A 20,067-nucleotide genomic window follows, 5' to 3' on the forward strand; every position below is an offset into this window, starting at 1 on the left:
GCACCGCATAATCTGTGTAGGTCCAGGTGCTCGTGGATGAAGCGAAGCTCCAAGAAGATGCCCTCAAAGCCCATGTGCTCTCATTCGAAAAGGACAATTGCGCCCTGAAGGAGCAGAAGAAATCAGTAAGTTCTACGTGACATCGAAGCGATTTATTCGCACGTGTGTCTCTCGTTAATCGCGCCTTTTGTTTTCTTGCCGTTTCCCCTGAAGCTCTTGCAAGATGCCAAAGACTGGCAGAAGAAGCACGTGAGACTGAGCGAGGAGATCAAGGGTGACCACAACACCCAAACGGAGCTGGAGAACGCGCTCGTGCACAAAGAAAATGAAATCGAAGTGAGTGAAACGTGTCGAATCGAGTCGAATTCCAGCTCGTCGTCTTCCATTCTAGATTACCCTCTGTTTTCCCTTTGCTCCAGGTTCTGTCCGGATGCATCGCCAAGATCAAGAGCCTGGAGGCGTGTAACGACGAGGAGCTCAGGAACAGTGAGATGTTCAGAAAGCGTTCTGGATTTTCTGGAAATTGACTTTTTCCCGGAAATGGAGATTCATACTTGTTTTTTCTTTTTTTTTTTTCTTTTTTTCTCTAGACAAAAATAGAGATCGGCTAAAGCTGCACCTCAAACAGATAATGGATGTCTCGAGGGTAATGCTCTAGAATGGGTTTGGTACTCTGTGATTTTTTAGGGGCCAAGTACCAAAAGTGCTGACATACTCAATTGTTTAAAACCTCAATTGAGAAGCATTGTGCTGAGGAACATTCTGGTCAAATATGGCTGCTGCCAATGCTCTAGTGCCACCACCAGGTTCAATAGTGTAAAACCTCACTTGAGAAGGAACATTCTGAGGAATATTCTGATCAAATATGGGTGTTGCTAATGCTCCAGTGCCACCTACAGGTATGTAGTTGTTTGACATTGCAATTGAGGAAGAACATGCTGAGGAACATTCTGATCAAATATAATTTTGAACTAGGTTCATGGTCAGTGTGTCCAAAATGTAGAAGCCAATTCGTTTTAAGAACTTTCTGCTCTGATACAAGACTTGGTAGGCATCTTCAGGACCTGAGGCCATGTGACTGGTCACAATCATCTTGACATCATGCTGTTTGTCAGATCTTTCTCCCTACAGTCCAGGACTGTCCATGATCAAAGCATCTGTGGAGACTGTGTGCTTGGCCTCCTAAACATGCTTTTTGCAGCTTTAATTTTTGTTTAATTTGTTTATTCTGTAGATCAAAGCTACTCTTTCGGTCATCAATAACGAGCGGAATCGCTGGTTTAGGAACTTCATGGCTGAACAGAAAGTGAGACAACAACTTGAAGGTATTTATAAGCAACTAATATTTATATACAGTGGGTACGGAAAGTATTCAGACCCCCTTACATTTTCACTCTGTTATATTGCAGCCATTTGCTAAAATCATTTAAGTTAATTTTTCTTCATTAATGTACACATAGCAGCCCATATTGACAGAAAAACACAGAATTGTTCAAATTTTTGCAGATTTATTAAAAAAGAATAGGAATATACTTATTAATAAATATATAATTAATACATTTTAAATAATAATAATATAGCGCTCTTCATGCAGTGTGCTAGATTCACCTCTAGAGGCCGCGCCTGCATTCTATAACGCAACCCGGAACTAACGGTATGGATTTTTGACGATCGTTCCAGCAGTCAACTATCGGTGCCTCGACCTCTGTTAATAACTAACAGAAATTTTAGTTAGAAAGCCACATTTTATTATCAAAAAAAGATATAATATGAGTAAACTATATATTTTAAATTACAATTTTCAAATATGTCTCTAGTATTGTTCAAAAGGTCATTCCAAATGTGGGGCAGGTTTGTGGAGCCCTGGTGTAATGTAATATATTAAATTTTTTCCCCCTCCAGAGGAATATCAGAAGGTCATGCAGGACCAAACAGACATGAAAAACGAGAAGGCCCACCTGAAGAACCAGTACAAGGACCTCCAACAGAGACTGGAAATCACAACCGAGTTCTACCACCAGAAAGAAAACATCTTACACCAGTAAGTATCGTGTATCAGTATTGGGAAATCCTGTGAGGAATTCCCCCGCATTAAAGATCATCTCGCTTAAACCAAGTGTGATGCGTGTGATCCCGTCACAGGAAGCTGACTCAGGAGGAGCTGAAGCACCGCGAAAAGGAGAGCAAGCTGTCCGAGGTGGAAGGCCGAACCTTGCAAGCCGAAGAGGAGCTGAACCTCCTGAGGCAGAAGGTGAAGGACATGCAGGAGGAGATGCAGCAGAACGAGAGATCCCTGAAAGCAGAGGTGAATCAGCTTCGTTACGAATCTCACGTCTTTGATTTTCTGGTCTTTTTATCTCATTTGGTGTTTTTCTTTTTCTTTGCTTTTTTTAGATTGCTGTGCAGGAAAAGAAAGCCCACGAGAACTGGGTAAGAACTTTGAGTTGGAGATGTTTGACTCGAGATCCTGAATATTGAAAATACCGAATTGTATTTTTTTTTTTGCGTTTCAGTTAAAAGCCCGGGCTTCAGAACGAACTTTGATAGAGGAGAAGAGGGAATGTGTGAACCTGCGTCAGAAGTGAGTTTGGATTCGCTAATCTGAAACGCACTCTACAGACAAAAGTATTGGGACACCTGACTGTTCCAGCCGTATGTGCTGCTTCTCCACAAACTCTAGTGGAACATCATCTCAGAAGAGTAGAGATTAATAGATCATGTGTAATCACATGGTCAGGTGTCCACATACTTTTGCCCCTAAAGTGTTCCAAGGGCACGTGACGTTTTTTTTGATCTCATGAGCTCTTTTTTTTTTTCTTTTCCTTCTTCTGCCAATTCAGGATTGTGAAGTTAAGCAACAAAATGTCCGATCTGCAGCGTTTGCTGTACAGGTCCGGTCCTCCAGAGCGCCACATGCCTCCTTTACAGAGAGGTGAGCTGTTTTTTTTTTTTTTTTTTTAACCACTCACTTTTATTTAGGGTCGGAAAATTCCAGGAATTTTTCAGACTGGACACTTTCCACAGTGAATGCAATTGATTTAAACCAGATTAACAGTATCAGATACACACGATGTGGCCAGACTTCTTCTTGTGTTCTTCTTCATCCACCCCATTTATATTGTGCATATTCTAAATATTATTATTATTATTATTATTATTATAATATAAATGTATGTTCTGTTTCTTTCTCTTTCAGACATGTCCGGTCCTTGCACCTCATCTCCTCACACACAGGACGGCTCTGTAAGTGTCTACGCGTGTATAGATGCGGACCGTAAAAAGTCAATGTTTTGTTTAAAACAAACAGGTTGAAAGCAGTTGAATTTCTACCTGCACGTTCATCAATTTAAATATGCATAAGTCTGCATGCATGCAGTTTTTTTTTTTTTTTTTTTTTAATGAATTCCTGTAAATTCCCTTGTAAGTTTCCCGGGTTCAAATGCTCTTCCGAAGGCATACGGACCTCCGCTGATGGGCCGACCACTTCCCCCACCGATGCCGCCTCCGAACGCCCATTACCAACCCATGATTCCTCCCGGGCCGCCTTTCGGGGCCGACCCTCGTTTCAGACCACCGCACATAGACTTCTACAGACCTCCTTTTCCTCTGCGCCCATATGGACCCGTCCCTCCTCGACCTTTCGGTAAAGTGTTCTGATGTGCATCACGGTTTAGGATAAACGAGTTTATTGATCTGAATGTTTGTTAGCAAGCTGCTATCGGGCTTTTACACACAACGACTTTAAACCGAATGGTGCGGAAAACAAAAAACATCATGTGGGCAGCTTCTATACCCATGGATGAGACTGGAGTGAGCTTCCAGGAACCCAAATATTTACTCTGTCTAACTGTTTAATTGGCTCCTCTTACATCACCGCAACCCAGGGGTGGCCAAGACACGCCTCAGGCTCCTCCTGAGCAGCAGAGGGCACCACATGATGCTCCTCCACCTTCCGGAACACGATCCTAAACCCACAAAGCCCTTTGTGCCCAGGACTAGACTTTTATAATGCACTAGAGGCCGCTCTTGCACTCTATAACGCAACCCGGAAAAACTATCCGTATGGATTTTTGACGATCGTTCCAGCAGTCAACTATCGGTGCCTGGACCTCTGTTAATAACTAACAGAAATTTTAGTTTGAATGCCACATTTTATTATCAAATACAGATATAATATGAGTAAACTATATTTTTAAAATTACATTACATTTTTTATTTTATTTATCCACTCCAGAGGAATATCAGAAGGTCATGCATGACCAAATGATCATGAAAAACGAGACCCACCTGGAGAACCAGTACAAGAACCTCCAACAGAGACTGGGAATCACAACTGAGTTCTACCACCAGAAAGAAAACAGCTTACACCAGTAAGTATCGTGTATCAGTATTTGGGAAATCTGTGAGGAATTCCCCCGCATTAGAGATCATCTCGCTTAAACCAAGGGTGATGCGTGTGATCCCGTCACAGGAAGCTGACTCAGGAGGAGCTGGAGCGCTGTGAAAAAGAGAGCAAGCTGTCCGAGGTGGAAGGCCGAACCTTGCAAACGGAAGAGAAGCTGAATCTCCTGAGGCAGAAGGTGGAGGACATGCAGGAGGAGATGCAGCAGAACGAGAGATCTCTGAAAGCAGAGGTGAATCGGCTTCGTTACGAATCTCACGCCTTTGATTTTCTGGTATTTTTATCTCATCTGTTTTTTTTCTTTTTCTTTGCTTTTTTTAGATTGCGGTGCAGGAACAGGAAGCCCACGAGAACTGGGTAAGAACTTTGAGTTGGAGATGTTTGACTCGAGATCCTGAATATTGAAAATACTGATTTGTCTTTTTTTTTTTTTTTTGCGTTTCAGTTAAAAGCCCGGGCTTCAGAACGAAGTTTGATAGAGGAGAAGAGGGAATGTGTGAACCTGCGTCAGAAGTGAGATTGGATTCGCTAATCTGAAACGCACTCTACAGACAAAAGTATTGGGACACCTGACTGTTCCAGCCGTATGTGCTGCTTCTCCACAAACTCTAGTGGAACATCATCTCAGAAGAGTAGAGATTAGTAGATCATGTGTAATCATATGGTCAGGTGTCCACATACTTTTGCCCCTAAAGTGTTCCACGGTCACGTGACGTTCTTTTCATGAGCTCTTTTTTTTTTTTTTTTTTCTCCCCTTTCTCTGCCGATTCAGGATTGTGGAGTTTAGCGACAAAAAGTCTGATCTGGAGCACTTGCTGTACAGGTCCGGTCCTCCAGAGCGCCACATGCCTCCTTTACAGAGAGGTGAGCTGTTTTTTTTTTTTTTATTTGACACTCAAATTAATTTAAGGTCGGAAAATCCCAAAAATTTGCAGACTGGAAACTTTCCACAGGAATAAATTGGGAAATTTTCAAAATTGCAGTTTAGCCAATAACAGAGAACTTAAAAGGAGTTTTTTTTCAAACAGGGGATTTGTACGGCCCTTTTCCGGTGAGCGGTGGTGCTCCTTCTCCACCTTTAATGATTGAAGGTCCTGGACGTCCTCCGTCTGGATGCAGAAGTGAGACGTTTGGTGAGTTTAAAAGTATTCGGACACGCACTTCTTCTTGCGATGAGCCACAAAATTTTATGGGACGTTTCGTATGAACCAGGAGACCATGAGAGTGCACAAAGCGACCTACATGAAGATATGGGTTGGAGTGGATCTGATGAACTTAACTGGTCTTATTAAACACCTTTGGGATTAATTGGAACACACTCCTGGCCATTTCATCTCCAGTGTCGCTTTTCAGCCCCACATGGTTCTCCGGAACCGTGTAACCATAGCAATAGTGGTTTATGGTTTGGGTGTTGGGTTCACCTTCCTGCCTGCAGACATGTTTATTTTAAATGCTGGCTCAAAACTCGTTAGACGGCATGAAATTCGGTCAGTGTTTTTGCGTTTGAGGCTCGTGGAACGAAAAAAAGTAACCCCTGCATCTACACAGATATGTGACAAAATGTGTCTGTAAATTCCCTTGTAAGTTTCCCGGGTTCAAATGCTCTTCCGAAGGCATACGGACCTCCGCCGATGGGCGGACCACTTCCTCCGTCGATGGGCGGACCACTTCCCCCGCCGATGCCGCCTCCGAACGGCCATTACCAACCCATAATTCCTCCCGGGCCGCCTTTCGGACCCGACCCTCGTTTCAGGCCACCGCACATGGACTCCTACAGACCTCCTTTTCCTCTGCGCCCATATGGACCTGTCCCTCCTCGACCTTTCGGTAAAGTGTTCTGATGTGCATCACGGTTTAGGATAAACGAGTTTATTGATCTGAATGTTTGTTAGCAAGCTGCTATCGGGCTTTTACACACAACGACTTTAAACCGAATGGTGCGGAAAACAAAAAACGTCATGTGGGCAGCTTCTATACCAGACATGGGCAAACTACGGCCCGCGGGCCACACACGGCCCGTTGGGTTTATTAATCTGGCCTGCTGAATGTGACTAAATGCTATTAAAATAAGTACGGGTAAACATTGTTCAATTTACCTTTCCCCTGTAATGCCTTTCCCCTGTAAAGTTACGAAGTAACGCGTACTTACGGTTATGGGAAGAAATGTAGCGGAGTAAAGAGTACAATATTTGCCTCTCAAATGTACTTGAGTAAAGTCATGAGTACGCCCCAAAAATGATACTCAAGTAAAGTATAGATCCCTCAAAATTGTACTTAAGAACTGTACTCAAGTAAATTTACTCCGTTACTGTCCGGCTCTGTATATATATATATATATATATATATATATGTACTGTATATGTATGACCCGGCCCCTTTGTCAAATTTAAGAGCCCATTGTGGCCGTGAGTCAAAAAGTTTGCCCATCCCTGTTCTATACCCATGTATGAGACTGGTGTGAGCTTCCAAGAACCCAAATATTTACTCTGTCTAACTGTTTAATTTTTTCTTCTCCAGTGCATGGGCCACACCTGAAAGACTTCCCATCCATGGGTCCAGCACTTCACTTTATACACGAGTTCCCACCCAACTTTCCCGGCCCTTTCCTCCCAGGACTTTACCACCCCCTGGCACTGTGCTTCCACCTGCACATGGACCCTACGGACCGGCTCCTCCTACACCACTGCAACCCAGGTGTGGCAAGACACGCCTCACGCTCCTCCTGAGCAGCAGAGGGGCTCCACATGATGCTCCTCCTACACCCCTGCAACCCAGGGGTGGCCAAGACAGGACTCACATGATGATCGATATGCCGATGTGAACGTAGACGAGGATGGAGAACGTTGCTGTTGTTTTTCCAGATTTATCCGGATCGACGTGAACGCAGCCCCTAATCACATTAAAAAATATAAATATATAAATGCAAACCGCTTCGCTGATTTCTTTCGCTTTGTCTCCTGAGATTTGCATGATTCCCTTCGGAAACTGCGATCGGAACGAACTGTGTTTTTACCGCCGGCTGCAACACGACGCTTCCCTGCTTCACCTCTGGTCATTTTTAATGGATTTCTTTCCTGTAGACTTTTGGTATCTCTTAGAACCGAAGAACATTTGATCTTCGAGTTTGTTTATATGCTTTGTGAGCTCATGTGAAGAAATCCTGTTCTCCTGACGCTTGTCGTGTAGCGGGGAACATTTTGATATCGATCCATCTTCAGGTTGGTGCTTTAGTTTTGTTTAAATTTTATTTTCCTACCTTTGTAATCAGAATTGATTTATTTACACTGTTCTAATGATCAGATCCACAGGACTCCTCGAAGACGTCCGATTTCGCAGACAACAACGAGCAAGGCGAGCGCCTCAAATCACGTTTCAAGACTCCCATCTTCTCGCCTTGTTTTTTTTTTGGGTGTACTTGGAAATTGAGGTTTTTAAAAAAAATAATTTTATAGTTTTGAGTATATCGCTTGAAATCGGATTGGAAATCCAGAAAGACCATCAGTTGGTCCTGTTTTTGGGACACTGTCGCACGATTGCGATCCTGTCTAATTAAAGCCGTACGAGCCAATCAGGAGCCTTCTCCAGGTCACATGACAGATAACGCCCTAATTGTTGATTTTGAACTTTTAGGGGAGGTGGAGCTCAGTATTTAAGGCATTAGTGATGTAAAGATCGGATCATTTTAGTGACTCGGTTCTTGGAATCTCGTTCATCCAAATAAACGGATTTTTTATTTTATTTTTTGTAAATTTGTTCCTTTTCGAGATTCGAGACAAACCCAACCCCCCAAGATTTATTGAATTGTGTAGCATCTATGGGAGTCACGTGACAAAAGAACAAACGATTCGGAGTTGAGGAGTCGATAGATAAACGACTCAAAACATTTCCTGAGATTTTGCGATGCTTGTTTTTTTTTATGTCGAGGTTACTATAGCAACGACCCAAACAGAAGACTTTGACCCTAAACCCCAACACTAATCTCTATCCCTAACCCTAAATCCTAACCTTAAACCTAAACCCTAACCCTTATCCCTAACCCTAATCTCTATCCCTAACCCTAAACCCTAACCCTAATCTCTATCCCTATCAATGATCCCTAACCCTAATCTCTATCCCTAACCCTTAATCCTAACCCTAAACCCTAACCCTAATCTCTATCCCTAACACTAAATCCAAACCCTAACCCTAAACCTAATCTCTATCCCTAACCCTACCCCTAATCTCTCACCATAACCCTAAATCCTGACCCTAAACTCTAACCCTAATCTCTGTCCCTAACACTAAACCTTAACCCTAATCTCTATCTCTAACCCTAAATCCTAACCCTAAACCCAAACCTCTATCCCTAACCCTAACCCTAACCTCTATCGCTAACCCTAAATCCTAACCCTAAACCTAATCTCTATCCATAACCCTAAATCCTAACCCTACCTCTATCTCTAATCTCTATCCCTAACCCCAAACCCTAACACTAATCTCTATCCATAACCCTAAATCCTAACCCTAACCCCTATTCCTAACCTTAAATCCTAACCCTAACACTAACCCCTTACCCTAATCTCACTTTATACCATGAGCGCCATGAGCGCCATCCGAACTTCCAGCCAATCAGAATCCAGCATTCAGACCAACCCTGGGATGCATGTTTCTTTTTCTTTTTTTTTTTTTACAGACTTGGACAGAGTGGATTTGAACCCTGTTCAGGACACTCCAGTGTCGACACGTAAAGAGGACACGTACATTCATTTCGACGTCGACGTGGAAATGATGGGCCTTTTTTGACATGATTATAGATACATGGTTGCCTCCTGTGTCCGATTAAAGTGTCGCAAATATTAAATCGTGATGTCAGCTGGTTCTAGGATCGTGTTTGTACCAGTGATTCTGAACGGCACTCCAGGCCACCTCACTTACAAATACGAGGCGGTATCAAAACGTTTCGAGACAATTTTTTAACACACCACCAGATGGCAGCACGAGGCTGCACGCACAGTATTGATTGAAATATCGATTTCAATCAATTAAATTTTTTAACTGCTGAAACCAACAAAAGTCGTTCATTTGGAATTGTACAAAAAAATTCATTTCGGATTGTACAATTATACAAAGTATTTTACAGCGTCTGGTTACATTCTGCAACGTTTGTAGAGACGCTTCTACGGAGGACATTTAGTCACGAACAAAGGAGGGAACGTACACTATGAGCGTTTTGTTTCGTTCACATTACAACCACCATGGAGATCGTTTTGGAAAAATGTTCATCTAAATCGATTTTTTTTATAGCAGCCGAAGCAAAAGAAATCAGTGGTTCGGAATAAATCTGACCTACAAAAAAAAACACGTCTGTTTTACGAATGTTACTGAATATAGCGATACAGTAAAATAAATTTTTTTTAATTGACTAAAAATAAACAAGTCATGTGACCCAATCAATCTGAAACAAAACTTTAATACTCTTAAGAACTTTTCCTGAACAATGATGCAAATCAGAACACTTTACAGAAAGGTCGAGGAGGGACGGGTCCATATGGGCACAGAGGAAAAGTAGGTCTGTAGAAGAGGCGGCGTCGGCCGAGGAAGTGGTCCACCCATCGGCCAAGGAAGTGGTCCTCCCACTGGCCGAGGAAGTGGCCCGCCCACCGGCCGGAATCCATATGCCTTCGAAAGAGCAATCGAACCAGGGAGGAATCATAAGTTGGTAAAAGCTGTTCGTAGGCGGCATCGGCAGAGGAAGTGGTCCGCCCATCGGCGGAGGAAGTGGTCCGCCCATCCATATAATTACAGAACCGTCCTGTGTGAGGAGATGAGGTGCGAGGACCGGATATGTCTGAAAGAGGAAGAAACAGAACATACATTTATAATAATAATAATATACAGAATATGCACATTAAACACATACACACACACACTTATGTATAAATGCAACCTGGTCGAAACGGCAGTGGATGTCTGAAGTCAGAGGAACGGCCATGTCTATCCAGGAGCAGGCATGTTCCTGGACACAAAAAAGCATATTTTGTTACATCTGTGTAGATGCAGGGGTTAAATTTTGTCATTCCCACGAGCCTCAAACCCAAAAACACTGACGGATTTTCATGCCGTCAGGCGAGTTTTCTAGAATCCTACAAACATGGTTTCAAGAGACTCAGCAGGGCATCTGTAGGACCTGATACCTGAGCCAGCATTTCAAATAAACATGTCTGCAGGCAGGGAGGTGAACCCAACACCCAAACCATAAACCACTATCGCTATGGTTACACGGTTCCGGAGAACCAGGTGGGGCTGAAAAGCGACACTGGAGATGAAATGGCCAGGGGTGTGTTCCAGTTAATCCCAAAGGTGTTTAATAAGACCACTTTAGTTCTTCAGATTCACCCAAACCCATATCTTCATGTAGTTCGCTTTCTGCACTCTCATGGTCACCTGGTTCATATGTCCCATACAATTTTGTGGCTCATTGCAAGAAGAAACGAGTGTCCGAATACTTTTGAACTCAAACGTTTCGCTTCTGCGTCCAGATGGAGGACGTCCAGGACCTTCTATCATTAAAGGTGGAGAAAGAGCACCACCGCTAACCAGTGGAGGAAGTGGTCCGCCCACCGCAGAAGAAGTGGTCCGCCCACCGGCGAAGGAAGTGGTCCGCCCACCGGCAGAAGAAGTGGTCCGGCCACCGGCAGAAGAAGTGGTCCGCCCATCAGTGGCGGTCCGTATGCCTTCGGAAGAGTATTTGAACCTGCGACGGGAGAATCTCTGATCGGAGACGAGAGGAACGACCCCTGTCGCTGGGACTTGTTTACCTGGAAAAGTTTCTCTGGTAATAATCGAATTGACAGATGACTGTAAACCGAACGAAGCGTGTTATAACTACGGGGTTGAAAAGGGTAAATTTTCTGAAACTTTCCATGGAAACTTCATCTGGGGGAATTTTGCCAATATTCCAAGTAGGGATGTCAATTTCGACAAATTCTCATGATCGATCGTCGTTTAAATTAACGATCAATTAATCGATTAATCGTTAACCTTCATACTGCAAGATGCGTCTACAGTAGTTATCGCATGAATTGTTGTGCAATGACACTAAAAACGAAAGCGTCCTCCCACAAAGGAAACGGTTTTTACTGTAAATAAAAGGCTAGTAGGATTATAAAATGAATCGATTGATCATTTCATATAATTATTTTATTCAAATACAATGACTAATATAACGCAGTCTCAGATGCACTCTGGCATATGAGCTGAGCGAAGCGGAGTGGTAATATTTCCTTAAGAGCGCCTTTCTGAAGATTCCACTCCGCTCGCTCAACCCAGTTCATAATCCAAGCGTTCTAAGTGCATTTTATCTTGTGTGTGCTTTTCACATGCTTTATAATCCATGTGTATTTTGTAAAGATCTACGCACATTTCATCTCGTGTGAGTGTGTGCGTTTGTGTTTTAATGAGCCTATTTTGAATATTTTATTGAACAACAACGGCAGCTATTTTCACGGAAATAAAGTGAATGAAAATCAAATACACTTTTTCAGTTTTTGCATTTTAGGAATGTTTGCTAAGGATAGATTAATATATTTAATACATTTTAATTAATACAATTAATACAATTAAGAAGAATTAAAAAAATTAGTTTGGAAACATAATAATTGCTATTTATCAGCATGCATAATTTTAGACAATTATAAAAGAATTTTGGTACAAACAGTAAACAATTAGGCCTACTAGAAAAACTTTGTCGGAGCTGGAACTGGTTTACGGCGAGCGTCAGCGGAATATTAACGGAGCACTTGCTCGGGCGGTTAGCGACTGAGTGGAGCGCACTTCCATAGAGCGGAAATCGTAGCGAGCGTGCGTCCATGTCAGCAGGTTTTTGTTACGGTGACGCTTATAGGCAACATGTCAACCAAATGTTTCGCTTCTGCGTCCAGATGGAGGACGTCCAGGACCTTCTATCATTAAAGGTGGAGAAAGAGCACCACCGCTAACCAGTGGAGGAAGTGGTCCACCCACCGGCAGAAAAAGTGGTCCGCCGCCCACTGGCAGAAGAAGTGGTCCGCCCACCGGCGGAGGTAATGGTCCGTCCACCGGCGGAGGAAGTGGTCCGCCCACCAGTGGACGAAGTGGAAAATTTTTTTTAAACTACATTTCAGCACCAATGCTCACCGGCGGAGGAAGTGGTCCGGCCACCGGCAGAAGAAGTGGTCCGCCCATTGGCGGAGGAAGTGGTCCGCCCACTGGCCGAAGTCCATATGCCTTCGAAAGAGCAATCGAACCAGGGAGGAATCATGGGTTGGTAATGGCAAGTCAGAGGCGGCATTGGCAGAGGAAGTCTGTATGCATTCGGACGAGCATTTGAACCCGGGAGGAATCATAAGTTGGTAATGGCTGTTCGTAGGCGGCATCGGCAGAGGAAGTGGTCCGCCCATCGGCGGGGGAAATGGTCCGCCCATCCATATAATTACAGAACCGTCCTGTGTGAGGAGATGAGGTGCGAGGACCGGATATGTCTGAAAGAGGAAGAAACAGAACATACATTTATATAATAATAATAATATACAGAATATGCACATTAAACACATACACACACACACACACACTTATGTATAAATGCAACCTGGTTGAAACGGCAGTGGATGTCTGAAGTCAGAGGAACGGCCATGTCTATCCAGGAGCAGGCATGTTCCTGGACACAAAAAAGCATATTTTGTTACATCTGTGTAGATGCAGGGGTTAAATTTTGTCATTCCCACGAGCCTCAAACCCAAAAACACTGACGGATATTCTATCATTAAAGGTGGAGAAAGAGCACCACCGCTAACCAGTGGAGGAAGTGGTCCGCCCACCGGCGGAAGAAGTGGTCCGCCCACCGGCGGAAGAAGTGGTCCGCCCACCGGCGGAAGAAGTGGTCCGCCCACCGGCAGAAGAAGTGGTCCGCCTGCCTTCGGAAGAGTATTTGAACCTGCGACGGGAGAATCTCTGATCGGAGACGGGAGGAACGACCCCTGTCGCTGGGACTTGTTTACCTGGAAAAGAAAGATTTCACCGGTAATAATCGAATTGACAGATGACTAAACCGAACGAAGCGTGTTATAACTACGGGGTTGCAAAGGGGGGAAAAATGTGTGGTAAATTTAAAGAAACTTTCCATGGAAACTTCATCTGGGGGAATTTTGCAAATATTCCAAGTTACCAGGGAATTTACAGGAATTCATAAAAAACAAAAAAACAAAAACTTTATACTAACATTTAGTTTGCTCATAAGCTGACATGCATGCAAACTTATGCATATTTAAATTCATGCAAATTCTTATTTAATCGATGTTAAAAATCGCTGTGCATGCAGAAATTGAACTGCATTCAACTCGGTTGTTTTAAAACATTTTTTTTAACTACATTTCAGCACCACTGCTCACCGGCGGAGGAAGTGGTCCGCCCACCGTTGGACAAAATGGTCCACCCATCAGTGGCGGTCCGTATGCCTTCGGAAGAGTATTTGAAACTGCGAAGGGAGAATCTCTGATCGGAGACGGAAGGAACGACCCCTGTCGCTGGGACTTGTTTACCTGGAAAAGAAAGATTTCTCCGGTTATAAGCGAATTGACAGACGACTGTAAACCGAACAAAGCGTGTTATAACTACGGGGTTGCAAAAGGGGGAAAAATGCGTAGGAAGTGGTCCGCCCATCGCCGGAGGAAGTGGTCCTCCCATGTCTGAAAGAGGAAGAAACAGAACATACATTTATATAATAATAATAAAAATAATAATAATAAAAATAATAATAATAATAATATTCAGAATATGCACATTAAACACACATACATACATACATACATACATACATACATATATATATATAAAAAATGGGGTGGATGAAGAAGAACACAAGAAGAAGTCTGGCCACATCATGTGTATCTAATACTGCTAAGAAAATCTGGTTTACTGCACATCTCGGGTTGCCATGTCCACTTATTTTATTTAGCTGGACATATTTAAAGAATTAACCAAATGTTTTGCTCCATCGTCTAGACAGAGGAAGTCCAGGACCTTCTACCATAAAAGGTGGAAAAGGTGCACCACTGCTCACCGGAGAAAGTTCGTACAAAACCCCTGTTTAAAAAAATATATTCACGCCTTCCATCGAATTGCCCCCAAAGTATCAAAATTTTGATAATTTGAAGTAATTGAAGTAGAGTTGCAAAGGGGATTTCCATGTGAACTTCATAAAATTTTGGAAATATTCCAAGTTGGAAACTTATCAGGAATTTATGGGAATTAATTAAAATAAATAATATCGAGATTGAGATGGTTTGGACATGTGCAGAGGAGGGACATGAGTTATATTGGTAAGAGAATGCTAAGGATGGAGCCACCAGGAAGGAGGAAAAGAGGAAGGTGAGGGAAGACATGCAGGTAGTTGGTGTAAAAGAGGCAGATGTAGAGGACAGGGTGGTATGGAGACGGATGATCCGCTGTGGCGACCCCCTAATGGGAGCAGCCGAAAGAAGGAGAAGAATTAAAATAAATAATATGAACTGTATCGAACAAATTTTGTTCGGTCATAAGCTGCATGCAAACAGAGAGATGCACAATAGTGCATACTAATGGTGGAAACGAGTAATTCAAACACAAAAATTTAACCAACGTTTGGGATAGTTTTAAACTAAAACAAAAGTCCAGTGAGATTTCCTTTTAAAAGTGATTCAAAATAGATTTTTATATTTGCATTTTGATGTAATACGTCAATTGCATTCACTGTGGAAAGTTTACAGTCTGGAAAATCTCTGGAAAAAATAAACACCAGGGCTCCACAAACCTGCCCTCGAACATTTGGAACAACCTTTTGAACAATACTAGAGACATATTTGAAATTATTAAATATATTGTTTACTCATATTATATTTTATTTGATAATGAAATGTGGCTTTCAAACTAAAATTTCTGTTATTAACAGAGGTCGAGGCACCAATAGTTGACTGCTGGCTCATTATTTTGAAATAGTTGAGGAAAAGGAGAAGGGAATAATGGTTATGTGTAGATTATGTGTTGGTGAAAAGCTCTTGTCAACTGCTAAAAATACCACTTCAAATTTAAAAAAACATCTGCATGCAAAGCACAGCATTACAGATGTGGAAGAGAGAGAGAGCCGAATTAAACCTGCACCGCAACTCAAGCTAAACAACAAAGGCTTGATTTTAGTTCACGTTCACCACCAGGTAAAACCATTAGTTCAACTGAACTCAACAAATTGGATGCTGCTTTTATTGTTGAGGAGATGCAGCCGCTGTCCACTGTGGAAGCGCCCACATTTCATCAGCAAAATCTCTGTGACAGGGAAAAGGCTGGGGGACGTGCTGCCCGATCGCAAAACCTTTACAAACTATATGGACAAGGCATATATGGAAATAGAGACAGAACTTTGGGCATTACTGTACACTGGATCGATTCTATTACTCTGCATTGCCAAAAAGCTGCAATCGCCTGCAGATGATTTCATGGGAGACACACGTACGATGCCATCGCAGCGGAGATAGATCAAATTCACAGCTCGTTTGCTCTTTGTGGGAAGATAAACTGCCACGGTCACTGACGAAGGTGCAAACTTTGTAAAAGCGTTCAGAATGTTTCAAGCTGATGATGAAGCAGAGAATGATGTAGACGAGGACGAGGTCATATTTACGGAAGTGCTCGAAGTTTCACCAGATGACAGTGAAAGGTATGTTCTCCCTCCACATCACCGGTGTGCAGCCCACACCCATAACCTTATATACATGAATGACAGTTACATTTCTGACGGCGAAGGCAGATTGCAAAGCAGTGTACAGAAGTGCGACTGGAAAGTGTTCAGCCTTTATCAAATTTAGTCGATCAACTTATTGTTCTCTAAGAAGTTATTAAACATTTTAAATGTTTAAGACATGTATTTTGCCCCAATATAACTTATTTCTTAATGGCAATTATCAATATTACACTTTTAATGCATTACTGCATTAAACACTAGTACAAGATCTATTACCCCTGTAAGGCCTGAAAGAGATCAAGCCTTAACCAGGTAAGAAAAAGTAACGCATTACTTTTAGAAGTAACTTTCCCAAACACTGTATACTTTTTCCCACCCGTATGTGGATCTTCCCCAAGTTTGTATACGATGTCTCGGAAATGTTCACTTCACCTGAACTAGGAGACCCAACCCTGTTCCACAAAGTGCACAAAAGTCCAGCTCCATGAAGATCTGCTCTCCATGGGTTGGATGTGTGTGGAAGATCTTGAGTGGCCTGCTATAGAGCTCAAACAATACTGAATTTTTCACACTGACTGCACACCAGAGCTTCTCACCTCACCACTGTGTCCCAAAAACTTGCGGCAGTAGAAGTGGAAATCTTTGGAAATGTATCGAGTCGTTTATCTTTTGACTCCTCAACTCCGAACCATTCGTTCTTATGTCACATGACTCCTATAGACGCTACATAATGCAATTAATCGGGGAAAGCCGGAAGGGACCCGAGGCGGAGCGACATCCCTTGTGGAGAGCTGGAACTGAGCGACGCCCACACTGGAGACCTGGAACGGAAAAACATCCTCAGCGGAGGTCGGGAACGGAGCACTCCCCGCTGCGGAGAAAAGGAATGGAGCGACGCCTTCTGTCCTTCTACAGCGTCTCTGATACGATGAAGCTCCTCCACAAAGTCCAAACCAAATTCACTCAGCCTCTATGTAACTGGTTTTATCTGCGTTGTGTTTATTTTTTGTCGTTCCGTGAAATAAAGGCACACGTCAGCTGTCGCGTTGTCTCGGGTTAGCCACAATTATTTTAATCTGACAAGAGATAATGTGTAAAACTTGCCCCTTCAGTTCTCTTCCATGTGGACATAACAAGAAAAGGGAGAGGAAGTCATTTAAGCATTACAAATAATTAATAATAAACAACACAACAGCATACCTGACAAGAGATAACACAGTCTCTTAACAATGTGTAAAACTTGCCCCTTCAGTTCTGCAACACAAATGTAATGCGCAACGTAATCAGCACGTCTCAAGTTTAACCTCATTTAAAATGATAACATGAAAATAATGGTACACACATGCAAAATGAAGTGATACATACAATTTAAACCAAAAGCCTGAATATAAAACACATTTTTAAACAAAGATTAAACTCTACTAAACAGAGCTCAAAAGAAACCCACCTCTTCCATGTGGACATAACACAAAAAGGGAAGGGGACGTGCAAAAACTGGAAATTAGGTTTGATGCTGCAATCAGAGAGTTAAAGGGGTATGCACACATATGGAGGCCCAAATCAACTATACATTAAAGCATGTCCTTTTTGTGTAATTCTACCTATAAAATTAATATTGTACATTCCATACCTGTTACTTTTAATTTAGGAGAACTTTTAATAAAGAAACAGAAACTTTCTGGTTATTTAATATTACTTCAGAGCAGAGATCACAATTAAATTGTAGTGCAAGCAGTACATTGAATGCTCTTTCACTCCTCCAGTTAAGACAATTTACATGTTTAGTGATGAATTTTGTGATTATATGAGCCTAGAACACATTCATAAAAAGACCGAAGATTTTTCCGTTCTTATAGCTTTTAATTATTTTGTTTTAAATATATCACATTTGTTTCGACTCGGTCTAGGGTTAGGCCACACAGAGTAATTAGCTCAGGATTCAAGGGATTGATACCTTTTATAATAGAAATCAGAAATGACATACACACAAAACGTTTTCCACAAAAAAAGGTGTTGGTATATTGTAAAACAAGTAACCATTCATATATACAGTATATACACACAACTGTAGAAAGGCGTGACTTCAGGGTAGGACGAGGCCAAAATAATAAACAAAAAAGTCCTGAATGAAAAGAAACTAAAATTCCAGTAAAACTAACCTTATTTTATAATACACATAAACAGAGAAATTAGATCAGACCCAAAATTATCCGTCAGCCAGACCCCTACAGTCAGTGAACTGAGTGAACAATATGCACAGTGATACAAAATATATATGTAGAGAATGATCTGATTATTTTTTGTTTTTTATTTAATTTAGTTTTCATCTATGTAAATTTATTCTCATATAATTATACATATTTGATTATCTCTCATTTTTATTCAGTTATTGTCATTTATTGTAAGGATGTGGCAGGAATGACTTGTTCTACTTTTGTTCACCAGATGTCACCATTTTCTTCCATGTTGTTTTTCCTACAGTCCTTGCAAAAGCTTAGCCACATGTGAGGAAGCACTAGAGATGAGAAATCCGAATCTGAATCATTCTGAGTCACTCCGTGAACGGATCCGACTCTCACGAGTCCCTGAGTCACTTGAATCAGTAGGGATTCTTCCTGCTTTTTCCAGGAAATTCCACTAGAGGGCACTCACCGAATGCTCACACAATACATCCGTGGACTCATGAATCTCATTCACAAATCTCTCGGATTCTGCTGTTTCGCTCCGCGCTACGAGTCCGACAGATCCGCTGAATCCCACGGTTCAGGCGGATCAGCGAGGACTCGCATAGAATCCGCCATTTTGAGTTTCTAGTGCTTCAGTAATGTCATTCATTCTCACTGTATGAGATTCCTGTCTTTGATGCAGCGCTCTGTTCTACTGCGTTTCTCTATGATATTGATGATTTCGAGAGCCGTGGTGCCCCAATGATGGTATTAAGAGGTGGATTGGTTCAGGCAGGACACCACCGAAGTGTGTCGACATGCACGAGCCGCGACTAAAACTAATATATATTCAGACACGCTGTACGGTAAACATCTTTATTTTTTTGGATGCCACATTTATTTCAAATTTGTATTAAATGCATGTATGAAGTCTTTTTGGGGATTTTCTAACCTCATCTACCCTCCCCTGTTGTCTCAATCTCAAACAGTGGTGGTAGGTGGGCACTGGAATTGCCAGTCTGCTATCAGGAGAGCTGACTTATTCACAGGCTTGGCTTCCCACTACACCCTCGACTTTCTGGCACTTACTGAGACCTGGATATCCCCACAGAATACTGCTAAACCAGCTGCTCTGTCTTCTGCCTATGCTTTCTCTCACTCACAAGGAGAAACCGGTAGAGGTGGTGGTACGGGTCTACTTTTATCACGGAGATGGTGTTTCACACCTCTCATTTTGTCTCATCTAACCATGTCTTCTTTTGAATTCCATGCAGTTTCAGTTACCTCTCCAATCAACCTTTTCATCATTGTCATCTACCGCCCTCCTGGTCCCTTTGAAGACTTCCTAGAAGAGATGGACACACTCCTCAGTACTTTCCCCTTTGACAGCACCCCTCTGACAGTTCTGGGTGACTTCAACCTCCCATCCGACAAACTTCATTTATCTTGCCTCTTGCCTTTTCTGAATACCTTCTCCTTGACATTTAACAGCTGCCCTACAACACACAAGGGAGGAAGTGTCCTGGACCTGGTTTTCACCCGCCCTACTCCAGCTACAGACATGACTGCCACGCCACTTCTAATCTCTAATCATCATCTGGTTTCCTTTTCAATCACTCTTCCTATTCAACCTAAAAATAATTTACATGTCTCTCTTATCCGTCCTAACCTTCACTTCATCTCTCCCTCTTCTGTAGCTTCCTGTACTCTTTCATCTCTTCCTGAGCTTGACTCCTTTTCCTCTCTACCCTTGGACGTTGCTACTGACTCCT

At 42.4% G+C, this 20,067-nt stretch overlaps 2 protein-coding genes across 20 annotated transcripts in view; one reads left to right on the plus strand and one right to left on the minus strand.

Moving 5' to 3' along the window:
- LOC124400947 (transport and Golgi organization protein 1 homolog) overlaps window positions 1-8,140 on the plus strand; it is a 30,770-nt gene extending 22,630 nt beyond the window's left edge. For 2 of the 12 annotated variants that reach the window (XR_006928499.1, XR_006928502.1), the window contains 21 exons: window positions 21-125; window positions 214-336; window positions 420-486; window positions 591-646; window positions 1,235-1,325; window positions 1,903-2,041; window positions 2,143-2,305; window positions 2,395-2,430; window positions 2,514-2,581; window positions 2,841-2,932; window positions 3,197-3,243; window positions 3,454-3,643; window positions 4,235-4,370; window positions 4,472-4,634; window positions 4,724-4,759; window positions 4,848-4,915; window positions 5,175-5,266; window positions 5,431-5,535; window positions 6,016-6,229; window positions 6,920-7,620; window positions 7,703-8,140. Coding sequence is in view for 1 of the 12 variants with exons in the window: in XM_046872791.1 (XP_046728747.1) it covers window positions 21-125; window positions 214-336; window positions 420-486; window positions 591-646; window positions 1,235-1,325; window positions 1,903-2,041; window positions 2,143-2,305; window positions 2,395-2,430; window positions 2,514-2,581; window positions 2,841-2,932; window positions 3,197-3,243; window positions 3,454-3,643; window positions 4,235-4,370; window positions 4,472-4,634; window positions 4,724-4,759; window positions 4,848-4,915; window positions 5,175-5,266; window positions 5,431-5,535; window positions 6,016-6,229; window positions 6,920-7,223 (2,295 nt within the window). In the remaining 11 variants the exon portion in view is untranslated. Of the gene's footprint in view, window positions 1-20; window positions 126-213; window positions 337-419; window positions 487-590; window positions 647-1,234; window positions 1,326-1,902; window positions 2,042-2,142; window positions 2,306-2,394; window positions 2,431-2,513; window positions 2,582-2,840; window positions 2,933-3,196; window positions 3,244-3,425; window positions 3,644-4,234; window positions 4,371-4,471; window positions 4,635-4,723; window positions 4,760-4,847; window positions 4,916-5,174; window positions 5,267-5,430; window positions 5,536-5,987; window positions 6,230-6,919 lie in introns of those variants that run through there. The other 10 variants (XR_006928500.1, XR_006928501.1, XM_046872791.1 and 7 more) reach the window with 10 other exon arrangements.
- A 1,695-nt stretch (window positions 8,141-9,835) lies between these two features.
- On the minus strand, window positions 9,836-17,772 carry LOC124400953 (proline-rich protein HaeIII subfamily 1-like). 8 transcript variants are annotated; one of them, XM_046872806.1, is made up of 9 exons: window positions 17,578-17,715; window positions 17,331-17,384; window positions 14,033-14,103; window positions 13,807-13,956; window positions 13,213-13,416; window positions 13,008-13,076; window positions 12,557-12,900; window positions 10,329-10,397; window positions 9,836-10,229 (listed from the first exon to the last, which is right to left on the minus strand). In XM_046872806.1, exons 1-8 carry the CDS (start codon window positions 17,675-17,677, stop codon window positions 10,376-10,378), a joined length of 1,014 nt encoding a protein of 337 aa, XP_046728762.1. In that variant the 5' UTR covers window positions 17,678-17,715; the 3' UTR covers window positions 9,836-10,229; window positions 10,329-10,375. The 8 variants fall into 8 exon arrangements, 6 of the variants coding, with proteins under 6 accessions (XP_046728762.1, XP_046728767.1, XP_046728766.1 ...); XM_046872811.1 differs by lacking the exon at window positions 10,329-10,397 and adding an exon at window positions 16,727-16,951 and having other exon boundaries at window positions 17,578-17,609; XM_046872810.1 differs by lacking the exons at window positions 10,329-10,397; window positions 17,578-17,715 and adding exons at window positions 16,727-16,951; window positions 17,496-17,550.
- Between the last annotated feature and the right edge of the window lie 2,295 nt (window positions 17,773-20,067).

The sequence above is a fragment of the Silurus meridionalis genome, chromosome 18, assembly GCF_014805685.1.
Source record: "Silurus meridionalis isolate SWU-2019-XX chromosome 18, ASM1480568v1, whole genome shotgun sequence".
NCBI lineage: Eukaryota > Metazoa > Chordata > Actinopteri > Siluriformes > Siluridae > Silurus > Silurus meridionalis.